General features: G+C 49.5%; 1 protein-coding gene across 2 annotated transcripts in view; it reads left to right on the top strand.

Moving 5' to 3' along the window:
• The first annotated feature begins 243 nt into the window (after window positions 1-243).
• The window catches only part of TOX2 (TOX high mobility group box family member 2), a 144,648-nt gene continuing 126,887 nt past the window's right edge, over window positions 244-18,004 (top strand). The window contains exon 1 of one of the 2 annotated variants that reach the window (XM_047771053.1): window positions 244-379. In XM_047771053.1, the coding sequence (XP_047627009.1) occupies window positions 281-379 (99 nt within the window). In that variant the 5' untranslated portion in view covers window positions 244-280. Of the gene's footprint in view, window positions 380-1,179; window positions 1,695-18,004 lie in introns of those variants that run through there. The other variant, XM_047771054.1, reaches the window with a different exon arrangement.

The raw sequence follows: 18,004 nt of genomic DNA, 5'->3' as shown, positions 1-18,004 counted from the left end.
CTCCCGAACCCCCGGGGGCGGAGAGCCCGGCGGGGGTCCCGGCGGCTGCCTGGCCCGCAGGAGGGACCCCACCCCCCCGGGCCCCGACCCCAGGCCCTCCGCGGCGCCCGAGGCCGGAACAATAGCGCGCGCGGGCGGGCAGGCAGGCGGGGGCGGGGCGCTCCGCCGGGCACCGCCCCCGGCCCGCCCCCCGCGCTTGCACACCCGTTCGCACACTGGCTCCCACCCGCCGCCCGCCCAGGCACTGCCCGCGGGAGCCGCCGCCGCCGCCGCGCCCGCCATGGACGTCCGCCTGTACCCCTCGGCGCCCGCGGTGGGCGCGCGGCCCGGGGCCGAGCCGGCCGGCCTGGCGCCCCTGGACTATTACCACTGCGGCAAGGTAGGCGGGGGCGGGGTGGGGGCCCTGGCGGGCGGGGCCTGCCCGCGCCTTCGGACCCCGCGCCGAGCCACAGCGTCCCGGGCTGGAGCGCGGGCAGCCGTCACCCGGCGGCCCGGGATGCGGGCGCTCTCGGGGACTCACGCGGGGAGATGCCGGCGGTGCCGACGCGCGGGGACATGCACCCATCAGCCCCACCGACGGGCGCATGCCACTCACGCCGATCCTCTGATGGTGACACTCACGCCCAGAGTTGTTGGGATCACAGGCAGAAGTCACCCCGACAGTCACACGATGTCACAGTGACACACACTCACCCACGTCTTCCTGACAGCCTCTCATTCATTCACAGGCCGACACACACTGACCCTCCGTCTCACACACTGCTAGCCATGCACCTGCTTACACTACCGTCCCACACATGTCACTCTGACAGTCATTTATACACAACCACACGCAGTCACTCGCCCACCTGCACTGTCACACCGCCACAGACAAGTCACCCGTTCCCACACTTCGGTTCCGCACACCCCGTTCCATGCCCCCTTCCGCCGGCACACGCAGTCACAACTGGGGACAGGCACACAAAGAAGTCTCTCCGACAGTCACTCGCTCGCACTCCCAGTGACTCACTCGGTCGCACGCTGTCACACAGCCACGCCATGAACGGTGAACCCCAGACACGCTAATCGCCCTGACGGTCACACAGTCACACCAGGTCACACCCAGGGGCAGCCGCAGCCCCCGCACCGCCCCTCCCCCACCTGAGTCGTCCACACTCGCGCGTCAGAGTTTTAACTTCTTGGCGCCGCCGCGCACTAATTGGGCCGTTTACTAATCGCTTGTCACTGCCCGGCAGGGCCTCGGATTCCGAGTTGGCAGTGGCCCATGGAGGCCTGTCTCTTCCCAGGAACGGCAAGCGACGTCCCCCAGACTGGGGCTGCGGTGAGGGACACCTCCTCTTTCCCGACATCGCCGTCCCCGCCCGCAGCCCGGTCCCCATAGCGCTGCTCCGGGCGCGATGGGAGCTCGCGCTCCTGAAGCCCGGACCAGTGGCGACCGACCCCGTTGCCCACGCTGAGCCCTGCGGGGGACGCTGAGGTGCAGCGGCGCGGTTCGCAGCCCTTCCCTCGCCCGGGCGGGAACTTTCAAACTTAGTTAGGAAGCGGGACAGTCCGTGCGTCAGCGGGTCGGTGCGTCGGTCCAGGGCCGGCCGGAGCCGAGCGCGGCTTTTCGTCACTCGGAGCCCGGATTGAACGGTGCGCGTGGGTTTCCCCGCGGCCCTGGCGCAGACGCGCGGGCTCCGCGGCGCTGCGTGGTGAGTGCGCGTCGGGTGGCTGGATCCGCGGCTTTCTCGGGGTCTCAACCTCACCCCCACCCCACAGGCTTTTCACCAAGCCTCTTGCTGTGGCGATGCTGCGGGGAGGGGGCTTCCTGCGCGGGAACCGGGGGCCTCCCAGGCAAGGCCTCGCTGAGTGCATCCTCAGGCCTTGGGGAGCGGCTTCTGGAGTCTGGGGGCAAAGCCCTGCGCAGTTCTCCTGGGCCATCGGGTGAGGTCCCGGGCCATCTGGGCCTAGGGCGGTGTGGGGTGGCATGGGGCCGGGTGGGCGGCAAGTGAGGTCTCTCGGAGGATGGGGTGATTATCTTTTGTCCCGTGATCTGCAAAGTTGGAAGCCGAAGAGGGGGATGGTGTCTTCAAGAGAAGGCTGGTTCTCTGGCTGCTTCCATCTGATGGAGGGAAAATTGATGAGACGTTAGCAAGTGGAGTCTTCAAGAGGGGGAAGATGGTTGTGTGTGGGGGGGCAGCTGGTATTTCTGCCTTTGGCTTTGTTACTTTTTAAAATATGAAGCTGGGAAGATTCCAGCAGCCCCTGGTTTAGGGGTATGGGTGAGATTGGGGATTTGTGAATGTCTGGTTGTGTGTGTGCCCCTAGCTTGCAGTGCTCCTTTTGGGGGTGGTGTTTCTGTAAACCCCATCAGAGTGGGGTGATATCATAAGGGGGCCTTTGGGAGGTGGCACTCAGCGAAGGCCCCTGCTTTATTCTGACTCAGCACCAAGAACCAGTGTAAAACCTTGGTGGGAGGGAACCAACCAGGGAATGGCAAGGTGGTGATTCTGGCTTCTGTCTGTGATCTAGGATCCCTGGCCCAGTGCTGAAGGTGTGTCCAGGTGGAGGAGGATGGCAGCTGGGCTGCTAGGATAGAGGAAAGAAAGGTCTCACTTTGCACTTGGATTTGGGACTTGCTTCCCAATCCTTCAGCTTCCTGGCGGGGTGAGGCAGGGGAAGTCACTTGGCTCACTGAGGGGTGGGTCCGAAGCCTCTTGGTAGCAGATCATAAGGGGGCACTTGCCCTTCATGCTGGTTGGGAGTTGGGCGCGTTGTGTGGAGGAGCTAGTGTTGAGGGATTGGGGGAGGGAAATGGCCAGGCTCCATCCTTAGAGCTGGTCACTGTCAGAACTGTGGGTGGGGTGGGGAATCAGGCCCAAAGTACAACCATGACCACACCCGAGGTCTATAGAACCTGGGACACAGACTGCACATTGGGGGCTTGGTCCCTGGAGTCCAGACAAGAGACTTGTCCCCTACGGGGACCCAGGCCTGAGAAATACAAGGGCAAGCCTTTGCTAAGTGATGCTGGACAGCCATGGGGCGATTGACCTGGAAGGGCCCTTGGCGACCGTTCCCTTGGCGACTGTCCCCTTAGGGATCCTCGAACACAGAGATTCCAGTCTCTTTAAACCAAAGGCATGAGCAGAGGCTGTTCTTTTGGTATCTTTTGTTTGAGAAAATACACAATGACAGAAAGCTGCTATGGTTTCATTTTTGCTTTGAAATGAATATTTATTAATCACAATAATATTAGCATGCATTGGGAAAGAGCTAACAAGATATGAAGCAGGCATAAGACTTACATCATGTAGTAGCGGTGCCTGCTGAGCATAGGGGTTTGTGGCCAGGTAGCAGCCAGGGTCTGTGGCCCCCTGCTGGGAACTACTGGTCCTCTTCTTCCTTCACACAAGGGGAAACTGAGTCATGGAGGAATTATACGCACAGATTACATAGCAAATGGAGAGCACAGCTGAAGCCAGAACCCGGTTTGGGCAAGGTACTTCATTAGGCTGGGGACACTGCCTGGGGCTCCCCGATCAACTATGGCAGATTAGGGGAATTGGGCAAACCTGGATTCAGACAGCCAGTTGTGGCTTTATGACCTAGGGCAAATGATGTTAGCTCATTGAGATATTTACATACAATAACACCCAAGTCTTAAGTGCACTGTTCCATGCGTTTTGACACATGTAAACACCTGTGTAACCACTACCCCAATCCAAGACTAAAACATTTCTGTCACTCCAGAAAGTTCCCTCATGCTCCTTTCCAGTCAATACTTCCTACCCCTAGAAGAAACTACTTATCTGATTTCTATTAATGCTTTATTGACGTTCAATTTAAATGTACTAAGTCCATTTAAGTTCTAGAACCTCATATGAAACATACACATTTTTGCGTCTGGGTTCATTTTGCTCAATGAAGTGTCCTTAAGATTCAGCCATGTTGTGTATATCCGTAGTTTTTTCTATTTTATTATTTAGTACTATTACATCATGTGGATGTAGCACAGTTGGTTTATTTGTTTGCCTGCCAATGGACATGTGGGGTTGTTTAGAGGTTGGGACTATTATAAATAAAGCTGCTATGAACATCCTTATACAAGTCTTTCTGTGAGGGAGGCAAATTATTTAATATCTCCAAGCCTTAGGGTCCATTTAAGGAGAACACTGCCTACCTCTGAGATTCCGGAGAGTTAAGTGAGTTGATATAGTTTGGGACAGGTCTTGGTATATACCAGCTACTAATTAGATAACGATGGTGTCAACCACCTGTGACCTCTTCCAGTAAAAGGCTTAGCATCTCTATATTCCCAGCATCCCTCATCCCTGGTCCAAACACCCTTCCAGGCCAACCTGGGTATCACTTTCTCTATGCAGTGCTCCATGGCCAGCAACCTTCTCTCTTCCTCCAGCTCCACCCAAGAACGGTACTGCTTGGGTTTTGGCGTGTTGTGCCATCTGTCATTTGATCAACAAACAGTTATAGAGCACCACTTTCTCTAGACAACTGAAGCTGCAGCAGTGAACCAAAGTGACTCAAATTGTTATCCTCTGGAGCTTACACATCAGCATGAGAAGTCATAAATGTATGGGTGAGATCTATATGGTATTGTGATTGATGGCAGTACAACTATGGAGAAAAATGAAACAGGGAAGTGGGTTAGGGGTGTCAAGTCCCAGGGCTGGTTTGCAGTTTTAGTTGGGAGGTTGGGGAAGGTTTTTGTGGTCTAGACTAGTAGCTCTCAAATTTATGAACACATTCAGAATCATCTGGCAAGATCTGAAACACAGATTCTGGGGCACCCCTTCCTGCCCCAAGATTCTAATGCAGCCGATTTGGTCTGGGGTCCTGAGGTTTTGCACTCCTGACGAGCTCCCAGCCATGCTGCCACAGTTCCAGATACCACTCATGGTGTAGCAGCGGTTTGGTTGTTTGTATACAGGTCTTTGTGGGCTCCCACCAGGCAGGAACCATGCCCAGCACCTGGCACGGTGCCTGACCCATAATTACTCAGGAAATTGTGCTGGTGGGTGAATGAGTCAACTCTCCACCCCCCAACACAGTTCTGGGCACAGCATCTTGCCTCTGGCTGGGATCTAGACAAACTTGGTTAGTGAATGATTGGCGGCTCCTTGTGATGCAAATCCATGATGTGGGAGTTGCTGTTCCCACCTCATCTGAACTTGAGATATGAGAGGCTTGCTCAGCATCCCTAGTAGGTGGGCTCCACACAGTATCTTTCTTCTGGGGCACAGGTAGCTGTGGGTGGGTCCTGGGGAAGGAGCCCTGGGCCAGTTGAACTTGGAGTTGAGACAGCTGGTCTTGGGGGGAAGCTTTTTTACTTTCTATCTAAAAGTGTTCCCTGGAGCCTGTCCCTAACCTGTCCCAAGGGGTCCTCAGGGACCACACTTCTGTACCTTACCAATGTCAGAAGTAGCAGCCCAGACTTGGCACAGCTGCCCCCAGTCCGCTGGGTGACCTTGAGCATGACAGTGCATTTCCTCTAGGCCTCTGTTCCCCTCTGTGCAAAGGGAGAGCAAATTAGTGACTGTTAGCTTTACGAGATGGGGAGCTGTGTGGTGCGGAAATAAAATGAAATAAAGGCTGGTCGTGTCCTTTATAACTATAGAGTGTGGTGCAGGCAGCAAGGAGGAGGAGGATGCTTTTCGAAAAGATGGGCCCTCATATACTTAGGAACCACTGGGTCTGCCTTTACTTGTAGATTTCCAGAGCTGGCCTGGCATAGAGGTGCTCGGTAAATATTTGCTGAATGAATGAATTCAGGGTGGCCTGTTGTTCCCTGTGGCTTGAGGAATTTAGCATCTGTTTGGCTCTTATAATCTGAAGACTTTGCGGTGAGCACATCCAGGGCAGGACAGGGGCCAAGAGTCTTTGGCTGTGACCTCACATTCCTAGAAGAGCTTCCCTGAGTAGGCACAGGGGACAGAGCCCAGCATGGAGAGCAGCCAGGAGGCTGGGAGGCCACCCCTGCCACATGGCTGCCAGCATTATTTTGCTTCTCAGATTTCCCAGAGCTGGTCTCAGGTTATGAAGGCAGTGTAAATTCTGGAACCCGGCAGACCTGGGTTTGAATGTTACCTTAACATCCTCGGTGCAAGGTAAGTAAGTTATTTCCTCTCCTTGTGCCTCAGTCTTCTCATCTGGGAAGTGGGAACATCAGCACCTCCCCCTTGGTGTAATCACAGGCCTTGAAAATCCCGCCTGCCAGGTACTCAGTGCCAGCAGGAAGTGTTTTTCATTTCTACCCACAAAGAACAGTACAATTGAAAGTTAAAACGCAAGAGGAATCTAGTTGCAGCACAGACTGCCGGGGGAAGGGTCTTTGTAACATCAGGCATTACTGTGCCTTGGTTGAGGAGATCTCTGCTCAGCATTGTGGATGGAAAGGGAGCTGCTCGTTTCCTCTGCCTCTCTCGGTGTCCTTCTTGAATTTGCGTGGGAGGGAAGGTAGGTTTAGGAGGCAAGAGAGCACTGGCTCAGGCTGCAGCTGCACGGTGCACTGGCGTGGGCTGGTGACCCTGAGCGCATCACTTAACCACTCCAAGTCTCAGTTTTCTCATCTGTACAAGGGCCAGTAATGCCTTCCTCATGTTGTCGATGTGAAGCTCAGATTAAAGTAGCAGATATGGGAGTTCCCTTTAATTTAGAACAGTGTTTGCTAGAACCTCAGCAATAGAATATTTTGGACCTGACAGTTCCTTGTGGGGGTTGGTCCATGCTTTATAGGATGTGTAGCAGCATCTCCGACCTCTACCGACCAGCTGCCAATAGCACCCCCTCTCTAGGCATGGCAGTTAAAAATGAATCCATACTTGGCCAAGTATTCCCTGGACAGGAGGACAAAATCACCCCTGTTTGAACCACTGATCTAGAAGGTGTGGTGCAGGTAAACTAGGAGATAATGGGGATGAGAGTGGCAGAGATTTGGGGTTCAGGCTTTCTGTCCAGTGTTTTAGTCCTGAGTCTCCCTGTCAGTAAATCCTGTATCCATTGTGGTTGATTGTCATCCTGTTTACATGGACCAAAAAACCTACATAGTGATTTTTCAGCATGGTTTGGGAGTAGCAGTAAAAACATATGGTAAGGAATTATTAACTTAATGAGTCACGGTAAATTGTAATTTTATATCTTAGTGAAAACATGTTGTATAACACAGGATAATAAATTTTGATCAATTATCCTTGTGCCTCAATGTGCTTCTCTACAGTTGTGATTTCTGGTGCCTGTAGAATGTGAAACAAGGCTATGATTTGTCAGTATCTAATGACCTGTTTACTGTTGGGTTTCTCAGATGTTCAGAGGTTTTGTTGAGTGCCTACTGTGTGCTAGGGGATTCAGCCCTGGTCCTGAGGGCTCAGAGACTTCATAGAAAACTCATCTTTCCTAGATGAAGGGCTGAGTGGATCTGTAATATATTGGCCCGAAATGCAGAGTCGTAGTTTTATTTATATATATGGAAGTGACAGTGGTAGAGGCATAGGAGGGCTTCGCAGGGCAGAGTCTGGCTGGGAACACCAAACGGACCTGGGCAACAGGTGGCCTTGGGGGGAGATGTTTTAGGCAGAGGGAGCAGTCATTGCAAGGTGGCTTGGAGAGGGCTTGGGGATACTGTCAGCCTAAGTCCGGGGGCACCTACCTGCAGGAGAGAGGGACACCAACAGAGAGCATTATATGGGTGGAGGGCAGCATCCCAGCCACTTGGTTGGGTTTTAAGTAGAAAGGTGCCTTGGGGCCAGAGTTATAAACAATACAGTGTGGAATGTTTCATGTTGCTGGATTTAGACCACTGTCAGCAACTGACTCTTGGTCTTCTGCTGTGGGGAGTTTTTTGTTTATTTGTTTGGGGTAGAGAGTTTAATATTATTATAAATGCCTACAAAAATTCTTCACTTGTATGGAATTGGGGTTTATCATAGTAGGCATCCTATTTCTTTTTTTTAAATCAAAGTATAGTTGATTAACAATGTTGTGGTTTCGGAGTTCCCATTGTGGCTCAGTGGTTAACGAATCCGACTAGGAACTATGAGGTTGAGGGTTCGATCCCTGGCCTTGCTCAGTGGGTTAAGGATCTGGCATTGCCGTGAGCTGTGGTGTAGGTTGCAGATTCGGCTCAGATCCCTAGTTGCTGTGGCTCTGGAGTAGGCCAGAGGCTACAGCTCTGATTCGACCCCTAGCCTGGGAACTTCCATGTGCCGCAGGAGCGGCCCTAGAAAAGGCAAAAAGGCAAAAAACAAAAACAAAACCCCAGTGTTGTGGTTTGTTTGTTTGCATTTTAGGGCTGTAACCAGGGCATTTGGAAGTTCCCAGGCTAGGGGTCGAATCGGAGCTGCAGCTGCTGGCCTACACCACAGCTACAGCAATGTGGGATCTGAGCCGAGTCTGTGACCGACACCACAGCTCAACGCAACGTCAGATCCTTAAACCCCTGTGTGAGGCCAGGCTTTGAACTCGAGTCCTCATGGATACTAGTCAGGTTTGTTACCGCTGAGCCATAACAATGGGCTCTCCCAACAATGTTGTGTTAGTTTCAGGTTACAGTAAAGTGATTTAGTTTTATATATATATATATTTTTTCAGATTCTTTTCCATTGTAGGTTATTATAAGATATTGAATATAATTCCCTGTGCTATACAGTAAATCCTTGTTATTTATCTGTTATATATAGTAGTGTATATCTATTAATCCCATACTCCTAATCTATCCCTTTACCCCCCCTTTCCCCTTTGGTAACCATAAGTTTCTTTTCCATGTCTGAGTCTGTTTCTGTTTTTTAAATAAATTTATTTATATTCTTTTTCAGATTCCCCGTATAAGTGATATCATATGATATTTGTCTTCCTCTCTCTGGCTTACTTCACTTAAAATGATACTCTCTCAGTCCAGCTGTGTTGCTGCCATAGTGTATTTCATTCTTTTTTATGGCTGAGTAATATTTCATTGTGGGATTGCGGGATTGCTGGGTCATACGGTAGCTCTATTATCAGTTTTGTTTTTTTTTTTTAAGTGACCTCCATAACTGCTTTCCATAGTGGCTACACCAGTTTACATTCTGCTGTGGGAAATGACATGTGTTTCCCACATTAATGACATATGTGTGCTTTCCCCCAGCAGCCAAGGATGCTCTGCTTCTCAAACTTTAGCACATCAGAATCAGCAGCAATCAGTTAAAACACAGGTTGCCGGCACCACCCTCCATCCGTTCTCATTCAGCAGGTCCGGGGAAGGGCTGAATATGTGCTTCACCAGCACATTGATGATGCCAGGGCTGCTGGTCAGAGAAGCACACTTAGGGAACCCAGCTCTAGGCTAGAATATGGGAGGATTTTCCCTCTTTGGCCTAGGAAAATAGGGATGTACTGGTGGCCTGGCCTGGACATGGTCAGGTGTACAGAGACTGCTGCCTTCTTCAGGACCCCTGGGGGTCCTGGGGAGCATCTCCTTCACCTTGGAGGGAATCTTACATCGGACTCCCTGGAAACAGACTCTGAGATGGAGAGTTGCCTGTGGAAGGTGGGTTTGGGGGGGAGGTGCTCAAGGGGCGCACCTTGAAGGGACTGGGGAAGCATGATTGGGCAGAGGGAGATGCCGGCCTGGGATACAGTTAATGATGCAGCATCCCACAGGGCTGCTCCAGTTTGTCCCCATCTGAGGCAAGAGGGCCTCCCGTTCCTTCAATTCTTGTATTCTCTGGTCACTGGCTTCAGGCTGCCCTCACAGAAGTTCCCTGTGGTAGGAAGCAGGTCCCAGTGAGGGGTACAGCTGTGAGCCCAGCAGTTAGGGAATGAATGGGTAGAAAGGGGAGCATCGCAGTGTCCATTTCAGGGAGAGGCATCTGGGGGAGAAAACCCACCTTCCTCTTGGTTCCCAGGAAATGAAGGGCCAGCATGCTGATGCTTTTTAGAGATGTTGAGTCCCTTGCTGGATTCTTTTTTATTTCATGATATGAGTGAGAGCTGGAGGATAACTGTTTCTTGGGTCTTAATAAAAATGATAATTAAAGGAGTTTTCTGGGACCTCCTTTCCTCTTACACATTCCTGGGTAGGATTCCAGAGTTCGTGTGCTGGGGTGTGGCACATTTTCCTCCACAGTGTGTTGGGGAGGACTCCGCACTGATTTCTGAGGAGCTTCTGGGCCAGGACTGAAGGAGTCGTGGCTGGGCCGGGGACCATGGCTTTCTCTTTGAACTGGAGTGCTGTCGCATTCTTCAAGTGTTTCTTTGCCCTGCTCCTGCCTCATTGTAGGTCAGCATCCACGGTGGCCCCTTCACCATTCTTTCACCTCTGAGCAACCACGAAGCTCAGAGGCAAGTGATTGGGTCACTTGTGGCTGTAACATAGGAGACTGTTGACATCTTTTGTTGATGAACTCACTCCCAGTTTCATTTCATTCTTCCGTCTTTTCTTTCTCCCTCTATCTCAAGTCCCACCATTCTTTTTGTTAAATTGTTCTCATTCTCTTTAAAGTACACAGAAATATATTAGAATATAAAGGAAAAAAGTAGAGCCCCTCACATTCTCTTTCCTTTTCCCTGCTGCCCTCTCAGCCCTACTCCCCAGGGCTGACCTCTGAGGGGATGTGGTAGGTCTGTTTCCAAGTATAGCCATTTTCCAGTTTGGTTTCTATTTCTGCAATCACTTTTTAATTTCCCAGAATTCTGTATTCCTTCTTTCTTTTCTTTTTTCTTTTGTCTTTTTAGGGCTGCACCCACAGCATATGGAAGTTCCCAGGCTAGGGGTCTAATCAGAGCTGTAGCTGCTGGCCTACACCACAGCCACAGCAAGACCAGATCCGAGCCATGTCTATGCCCTATACCACAGCTGACGGCAAGGCTGGATCCTTAATCCACTGAGTGAGGCCAGGGATCGAACCTGCAACCTCATGGATGCTAGTCAGGTTCATTTCCATCGAGCCACAAAGGGAACTCCTCTATATTGTTTCTTGATTGATCTTATGATAGTAGCCCATTCTTTTTTTTATGGATATGGGAATATCTTGAATCTTCTTGAAGGTAATTCAGATTTTTGAAAAGTTTTCTTCTGTTTGCTGCATCAGCTGTTTTCTTGTTGGCTCACTCTTTGGTTCACTTCTTAGCCTTTCTTTTCTGCTTTTATTTCCTACAAATGCCTAGTAATTCTTGGTTGACTTTTTTTTTTTTTTTTGTAAACAGGGGTCTAGGTAGATCTGTTCTGTAGTTGTGAGTTTCTTCGACACCTGTGAAAGCCACGAGCATGTGGGTGTGCAGTGTGAATGTTGACTTGAGGTGGCCTGGGTGTAGTTTATGGGGAGATATTTGAAGTTGAGGACTTCTCCTAGGGCATGGGACAAGCTTGCTTGAGGTTGGGGACATCTGTTTCTATTAGAGGCCAGCAGTTACCCGTGGGCACTGGTGCACTCTGTCCTGCTCATGCCCATCCATAAGGGAGGCAGATTTCCCATTTAATCAGAGAGGTCTTCTCCTGGGGTTTCGCCAGGGCAAAACTAACAGTCAGCTTCTCTGAGGACCACAGGCCAACATCAAAGTCAAGTCACCTCCCCTGCCCAGAGCTTTCAAACCCTTGCTGCCTGTACTTTTGGATTTTCTGGGCTTCAGTTTGGAAAATAACTTTTCCAAAGGTCTTGTGTTGGTGTGCTGGTGCCTTAGAGCTGGTGGGTTTCATTGTCAGTCTGTCTCTTCCACTTCTTATTTCCAGCATCTCTTGATATTTCTGATGCCCAACCCTTTCTTGCTTTTTTTTCTTTCTTTCTTTTTTGGGGGGCGGAGGGGGGGCACACCTGTGGCATGTGGAAGTTCCTGGGCCAGGGATCAACCCTGCGCTACAGCAGCCAACCAAACCACTGCAATGACAATGGCAGATTCTTAACCTGCTGCACCACAAGAGAATTCCGTTTTCTTATTTTCTCATGGGCTCTTTTGGAGTTCGCTTTTCATATGTCATCTCTCTCTCTATCTGGATTATGAATATTTGTGTGTAGATATAATTATGAGTATGCGTATGTATCTGGTCTCCCTTCTTTGCCATTCTAGTGGGGTTTAGAAGAGGGGAGAGGTGAAAGTATGGCTTATATCCATTATCTTGAACAAAAAGCCCCTTCTCACTGACTTTTCTCTGTAAAATTTGTGCTGTTTTATGGAGAAAAGTAGGGTAGAGATAAGCATGGATTATCCTCTGAGCACTTACATGTCAGGCTCACTCTCTTGTATTGTCTTATTCAGTCTTCTTAAGAATTGTGCTAGGCACATGTGTCCCATTGTGTAGGTGAAAGACTGAGATCCAAGCAGATAAGGTCACAAAGGGCTGCAGAGGAGCTGGTTGGCAGAGCTGGGGTTTGGACTGTGCCCTCCCTGCTCCTCTCTCCTGCAGCCTCCGTGGTGCCAGCTGGAGCCCTGCCCTCTGCGGAGATGCAGGGGTAGACCAGCTTGCCCCTTGTGTTTGCTGTGGTTGCATTGCCTGTTCTGGGGGCAGCGAGGGGGCCCAGCTGGGCCTCCTGCCTTGGTTTTCAACTTCAAACATCATTTGGTAATAGAATGCCTTTGCATTACAGCTGATTAAAACGTGCTTATCTCGAAGTTGGGCCTCATTTGCAGGAATGATTTAGAAAGTTGTTGGAAACGAATCCAACTCAGTTGTAATAACCCAGGGTCAATCTCATGCATAAATTTTATTGTTCCACTGTGTTGTTTTGACTTGAACTGAACTTGATAACGTGGAAGACGGCCCCTGGGCTTTCTGTTGCTCATTTATTCTGCAAATATTTAATGACTGCCTATGGGGTGCTACCTACATTATTTAAGGAGGTCCTTTTACCCTACCCCACATCACCCCCTATGTGTTCTCTGATCTACACATCCACCTGAGCTGAAAGTTAATTTTTAGGCAAAACCAGATAGTGGATTCAAATGTGACTTTTGAGTTCTATGGAAGGACCTGGGTTCATATCCTGACGCTTACAAGCTGTGTGACTTTGGATCTGTCACTTAACTTCTCTGAGCCTCAGTTACCTCGCATAACCGTATTCGCAGCTCAGATTTGTCCTGAGGCTGCTAGGACATCAAGCAAGTCACCCCATCCCTCATTCCTGTGCCAGGCACTGTTCAGGTCCTTTGGGCCCTCAAAGGACAGCGAGCATAGGCACCCTCCCAGGTTTTTATGTCTTTTTAGATGAGAGCTCTAAAGAGCTTTCGAGTTCAGAATAAGTGTAGTGGGGTTTCTGGTTGGCATGGTCTCCTTTCTCCCCTGTATCAGTTCTCTTCTTTCTCACGGAAGCTCCCACAGGGGCTCTTTAAGGTTCAATTAAACATTCAGACTCACAAGACTCACACAGGTGACCCTTGGTACCTGTCTCCTCAAAGGACTTGGGACAGGAACCACCGCCTGCCAGCAGGGCCCACAATCTGTTCTGTTCCTCTTCTGCGGTCATCCACGGAGATGGCCAGTACCTCTTCTCTTCGTCAGCCCCCTCCCCCAGGTTTTAGCTCAGGTACACAGTGGCTTGGTAGCCACCCTGACTTCGAAGCTATAGTTCCTGAAGGACCCATATCTCTGGTAACAATTCCGTAGTATCTGCTGGAAGGGGCCCTGCAAAGGGCATGTCAGTTACAAGAGTCACGACACTCAGGGAAACCTCAAATCTGGTTTCTTTGGCAGATATTTATCATTTATTTATAATTCCTTTCAGTCCAGATGCAACTTACCAATCAAGGGTCATTTTTACTATAAGCAGAGTTGCCCAGGAATGTCGTTAATATCCTGCCTTCTTCAGGTTTCCAGAGGAGTTCTGCCAGGCAGATAACAAAGGCGAACTGCTCTTTCAAAAGGGTAAAGGGCTTGGTTAACCCTTCCTTCATCATCCTCTTTCCCCTGAGGGGGTGGTGCTTTTCAGCAGCTCTTTTGGAGGCTTGAGTGAAACCCTCAATGTGTTTTGTAATATATCCTGTGTTTGAATACATTTTTGGATTGATCTGTATAAGACACACACACAGGAGTTCCTGTGGTGGCTCAGAGGCAACAAACCCGACTAGTATCCTTGAGGACACGGCTTCCATCCTTGGCCTAACTCAGTGGGTTAAGGATCCGGCGTTGCTGTGAGCTGTGGTGTAGGTCGCAGACATCCCGTGTTGCTGTGGCTGTAGTGTAGGCTGGCAGCTGTAGCTCCAACTCGACCCCTAGCCTGGAAACTTCCTTATGCCACAAGCACGGCCCTAAAAAGAGAAAAAAAAAAAAAAAAGACACACATACAAACTCTGGCCAGGAATATGCTTTGGAGTCATACTGGCCTGATATCAAATCCTGGCTTTGAAATATATTAAGAGTTAATTCACTTATGCATTCATTTGTTTAGCCCTGCAAAGAACATTTGCTGCCAGCTGTAGGCAGAGCTTGGGGGTAGATGCCAAGCATGAACAGGTGCTCAAGACCTGGTCCTTGTCCTTGAAAAGCCATGGTCTAATGTGTTAGAGAGACAGGTAACAAGAACCACTTCCAAGTGGGTGCGGGACTATCAGTCCAGATGGCGGGAGTGGCAGAGGGGGACAGTCAGGGAAGGCTTCTCAGAGGAAGGGACACCTGGCCTGTGCTTGAAGATGAATTGGCCTCTATTCTTGAAGATGAAGAATAGAGAAAAGCATTCCAGGTAGAAAGAGCAGCATGTGGAAGCAAGGGCATTTGGGAAGCTATGTCTTATCTCTGGGCCTCAGTTTCCTCATCTGCAAAATGGGATTAACTGTGCTTATTACCTTTTAATGAAAGTAAATGGGATAATAATGTGTATTTAAGCACCTGGCATACTTAATTTTAATTCCCTCTCCAAAGACGTCTAGGTATGCTTAAGGGCAAAACTTTGATTTTTAAATGAGACAGAGAGAGAGGGAAAAAAAACCTGAAGGGCTCACCCCCTACCCAGTGCAAGCATTTCCTCCACTGGCTCTTCTGTTCAGCATTTTCCTTGGATGGAGCATTAATTGTTTGCCCGCCGTCTTGGGTTATGTCTTACAGTATCAGTGAAGCACATAATTGTGTTTTCCTAATGGCTCCACATTAACAATAAGCCGCAACCCTATTGCAGTGTCTCTGGGACAGTTTTCCCTCTGCCCACAGCCCTGCGTCTGGTGTTCTGTCAACATGTCCTGTCACTTGCTACTTTGTCTTGCTTTTCTGAAAGGTGGCCACCTCCCACATACCAGCTGGGGGCACCTCGCTTTTGGGGACACATAAGCCTCACATAACCATGTGCTGAGGAGCCATCTGGGTTGCAGTGGAGCTCTTTCTGGTGTGTGAATTAGAGCCTGTCATTTCTCTGGGCACAGTCGCTCACAGGGCTCCTTTGTGGCTAGGTGAACCAGACCTCTGCTTAAAACTTTCCAATGGGAGTTCCTGTTGTGGCTCAGTGGGTTAAGAACCCGATATAGTGTCTGTGAGGATGCGGGTTTGATCCCTGGCCTTGTTCAGTGGGTTAAGGATCCGGCATCGCCACAGGCTGCGGTGTTGGTCGAAGATGTGGCTTGGATGCCATGTTGCTGTGGCTGTGGTGTAGGCCTGCAGCTATAGCTCCGATTTGACCCCTAGCCTGGGAACTTCCATGAGCCACAGGTGTGGCAATAAAAAGAAAAAAAAAGCAAAACAAAAAAAAACTTCCACCGCTTCCCTTGGTGTGTAGGTAACATCAAATGGCCTTTTTGGTCCATACATGCTGGTGTGATCTAGCCCCTGCCTGCTTTTCCAGGCTCATTCCCAGCTGCTCTGTCTGAGGCCCCAGGCTTTGTGCTGGGGATGCAGTGAGGAGCAAAGCCAGCCTCCCACCCCAGCCTTCTTGCTGTTTCCCAGGCAGCCCCCTCCCCCCGCCATGCTCTTTTTTTTGTTTGTTTGTTTGGTTTTTTTTTTTGGTTTTTTGTGGGTTTTTTTTGCTTGAAGGACTTTGCACATGCTGTGTCTGGAAGCCCTAGTCTTCATTCTACCCAAGACTGGCTCCTGCTCATCCTTCAGGTCTCAGCCTTTTTTTTTTTTTTTGGGTGGTATTTCTGTTTGTTTTTCTTTACAAAAGTGTTTTATTACAGTTGATTTACAATGTTCTATCAATTTCTGCTGTATAGCAAAGTGTCACAGCCGTACACTTATATGCATTCTTTTTTTCACATTATCCTCCAGTGCACGTGATTAGACATAGTTCCCTGTGCTGTACAGCAGGATCTCATTGCTTATCTATTTCAGAGGCAATAGTTTGCATCTACTAACCTCAAATTCCCAGTCCATCCCCCTCCCTCCCGCTCCCCCTGGGCAACCACAAGTCTGTTCTCCATGTCCGTGAGTTTGTTTCTTTTCTGTAGATAGATCCGTTTGTGCCATATACAGGTCTCAGCTTTGTCTTCACCTTCTCCAAGACTCTGATCTCCTAATCTCTGCAGTACCCTGTTACTCTGTATCTCAGCCTCCAGTGTATTATCTCAGCCAGGTCCCCTTGCGTGATCTGTCTAAGAGATTACTTGAGTGTCTGCTCCACCTTGAGGACAATAAGCTTTCCAACCTTCGGAGCCATCAGTACCATCACCGCCGAGTCCCTAGCACCTTAGCATGATGTCTGCATTGTAGAAGATGCTCAATAAAAGGTTGTTGAAAGAATGAATGAATCAGTGTGGCCATTATGTTTTCTAGAGAGAGCCACCATAACATATTGCAGGCTCTGTTTACGATAGTAATTTGCTCACCCTCTCTGGGCCTCACTTGGCTTGTTTGTACATTTTTGCCAGGAGGAATAAACACATAAATATGAGAAACACACTGTCTGGGCCTTGCAAATGTTAATAAATGTAAGTTCTCCTTAAAAAAATTTTCTTTTTCTTTTTGTGGTCAAACCTGCAGCACATGGAAGTTCCCGGGCCAGGGGTCGAATCAGAGCTGCAGCTGCCAGCCTACACCACTGCCACGGCCACTGACCGAGGCCAGGGATCGAACCTGCATCCTCACAGAGGCAATGTCACATCCTTCACCAACTGAGCCACAACAGGAACTCCTAAGTGTCCATTTGTAATGACATGTTGCCCTCGACGCCAGCCGAGCCCGGGCAAGAAAGTTGAAATGGGAGTCAAGAGAGTTGATGGTTGAAACCCTTGGGTTTTTTCATCCATGCTTGACTCTCTGGGGGAAGGGCTGGGAGATCTCAGATGTCTGTTTTGTCCACTTCCTGTCTCCCTGGGGATGGTGACCTTGCTGCTTTCAGGAGGGAGGCGTCACTCCCAGTTGCTTGGGTTGGGGTATCTGGGGACAGAGTCAGCCTGACCTTCAGAGATAAGGAAATCTCTTTTTGGCCCTTGGGAAAGTTTCTGTTGCGCAAACAGGACTCTTTGGAGACTTCTCTCCTGCAGTTAACACCACTTTCTTCTTTAGGGACCTCTCTCCAGTATTCTTCGATCGTCTAGATGGAAGAAGAATCTGAAAAAGAATGGATGTGTGTGTGTATGTGTGTGTGTGTGTGTGTGTGTGTGTGTGTGTATCTCAATCAGTTTTTGGAACAGCAGAAATCATCACATCATTGTAAATCAACTGTACTTCAATAAAACTTTAAAAAATGAAAAAAAAAAACCCTGTAAATTATGAAGACCTGCCAAAAAGTTTATGAAGTGGGGGGAGGTCACTCACTACTGTCCTACCACACAGACCTCAGGAATTGCGTTTATGAGTTCCCGCTGTGGCTCAAGGGTATCAAACCTGACTAGTATCCATGAGGATCTATGTTTGATCCCTGGCCTCGCTCAGTGGGTTAAAGGATCTGGTGTTGCCAACTTAGAATAGATTTACAAGGAGATCCTGCTGAATAGCATTGAAAACTTTGTCTAGATACTCAAGTTGCAACAGAAGAAAGGGTGGGGGAAAAATGTAATTGTAATGTATACATGTAAGGATAACCTGACCCCCTTGCTATACAGTGGGAAAATAAAAAAATTATTAAAAAAAAAAAAAAAGGATCTGGTGTTGCTGTGACTGAGGTGTAGGCCACTG

This window comes from Phacochoerus africanus, chromosome 3, assembly GCF_016906955.1.
Source record: "Phacochoerus africanus isolate WHEZ1 chromosome 3, ROS_Pafr_v1, whole genome shotgun sequence".
Lineage (NCBI taxonomy): Eukaryota > Metazoa > Chordata > Mammalia > Artiodactyla > Suidae > Phacochoerus > Phacochoerus africanus.
This window is presented reverse-complemented; position numbering and strand designations above follow the sequence as displayed.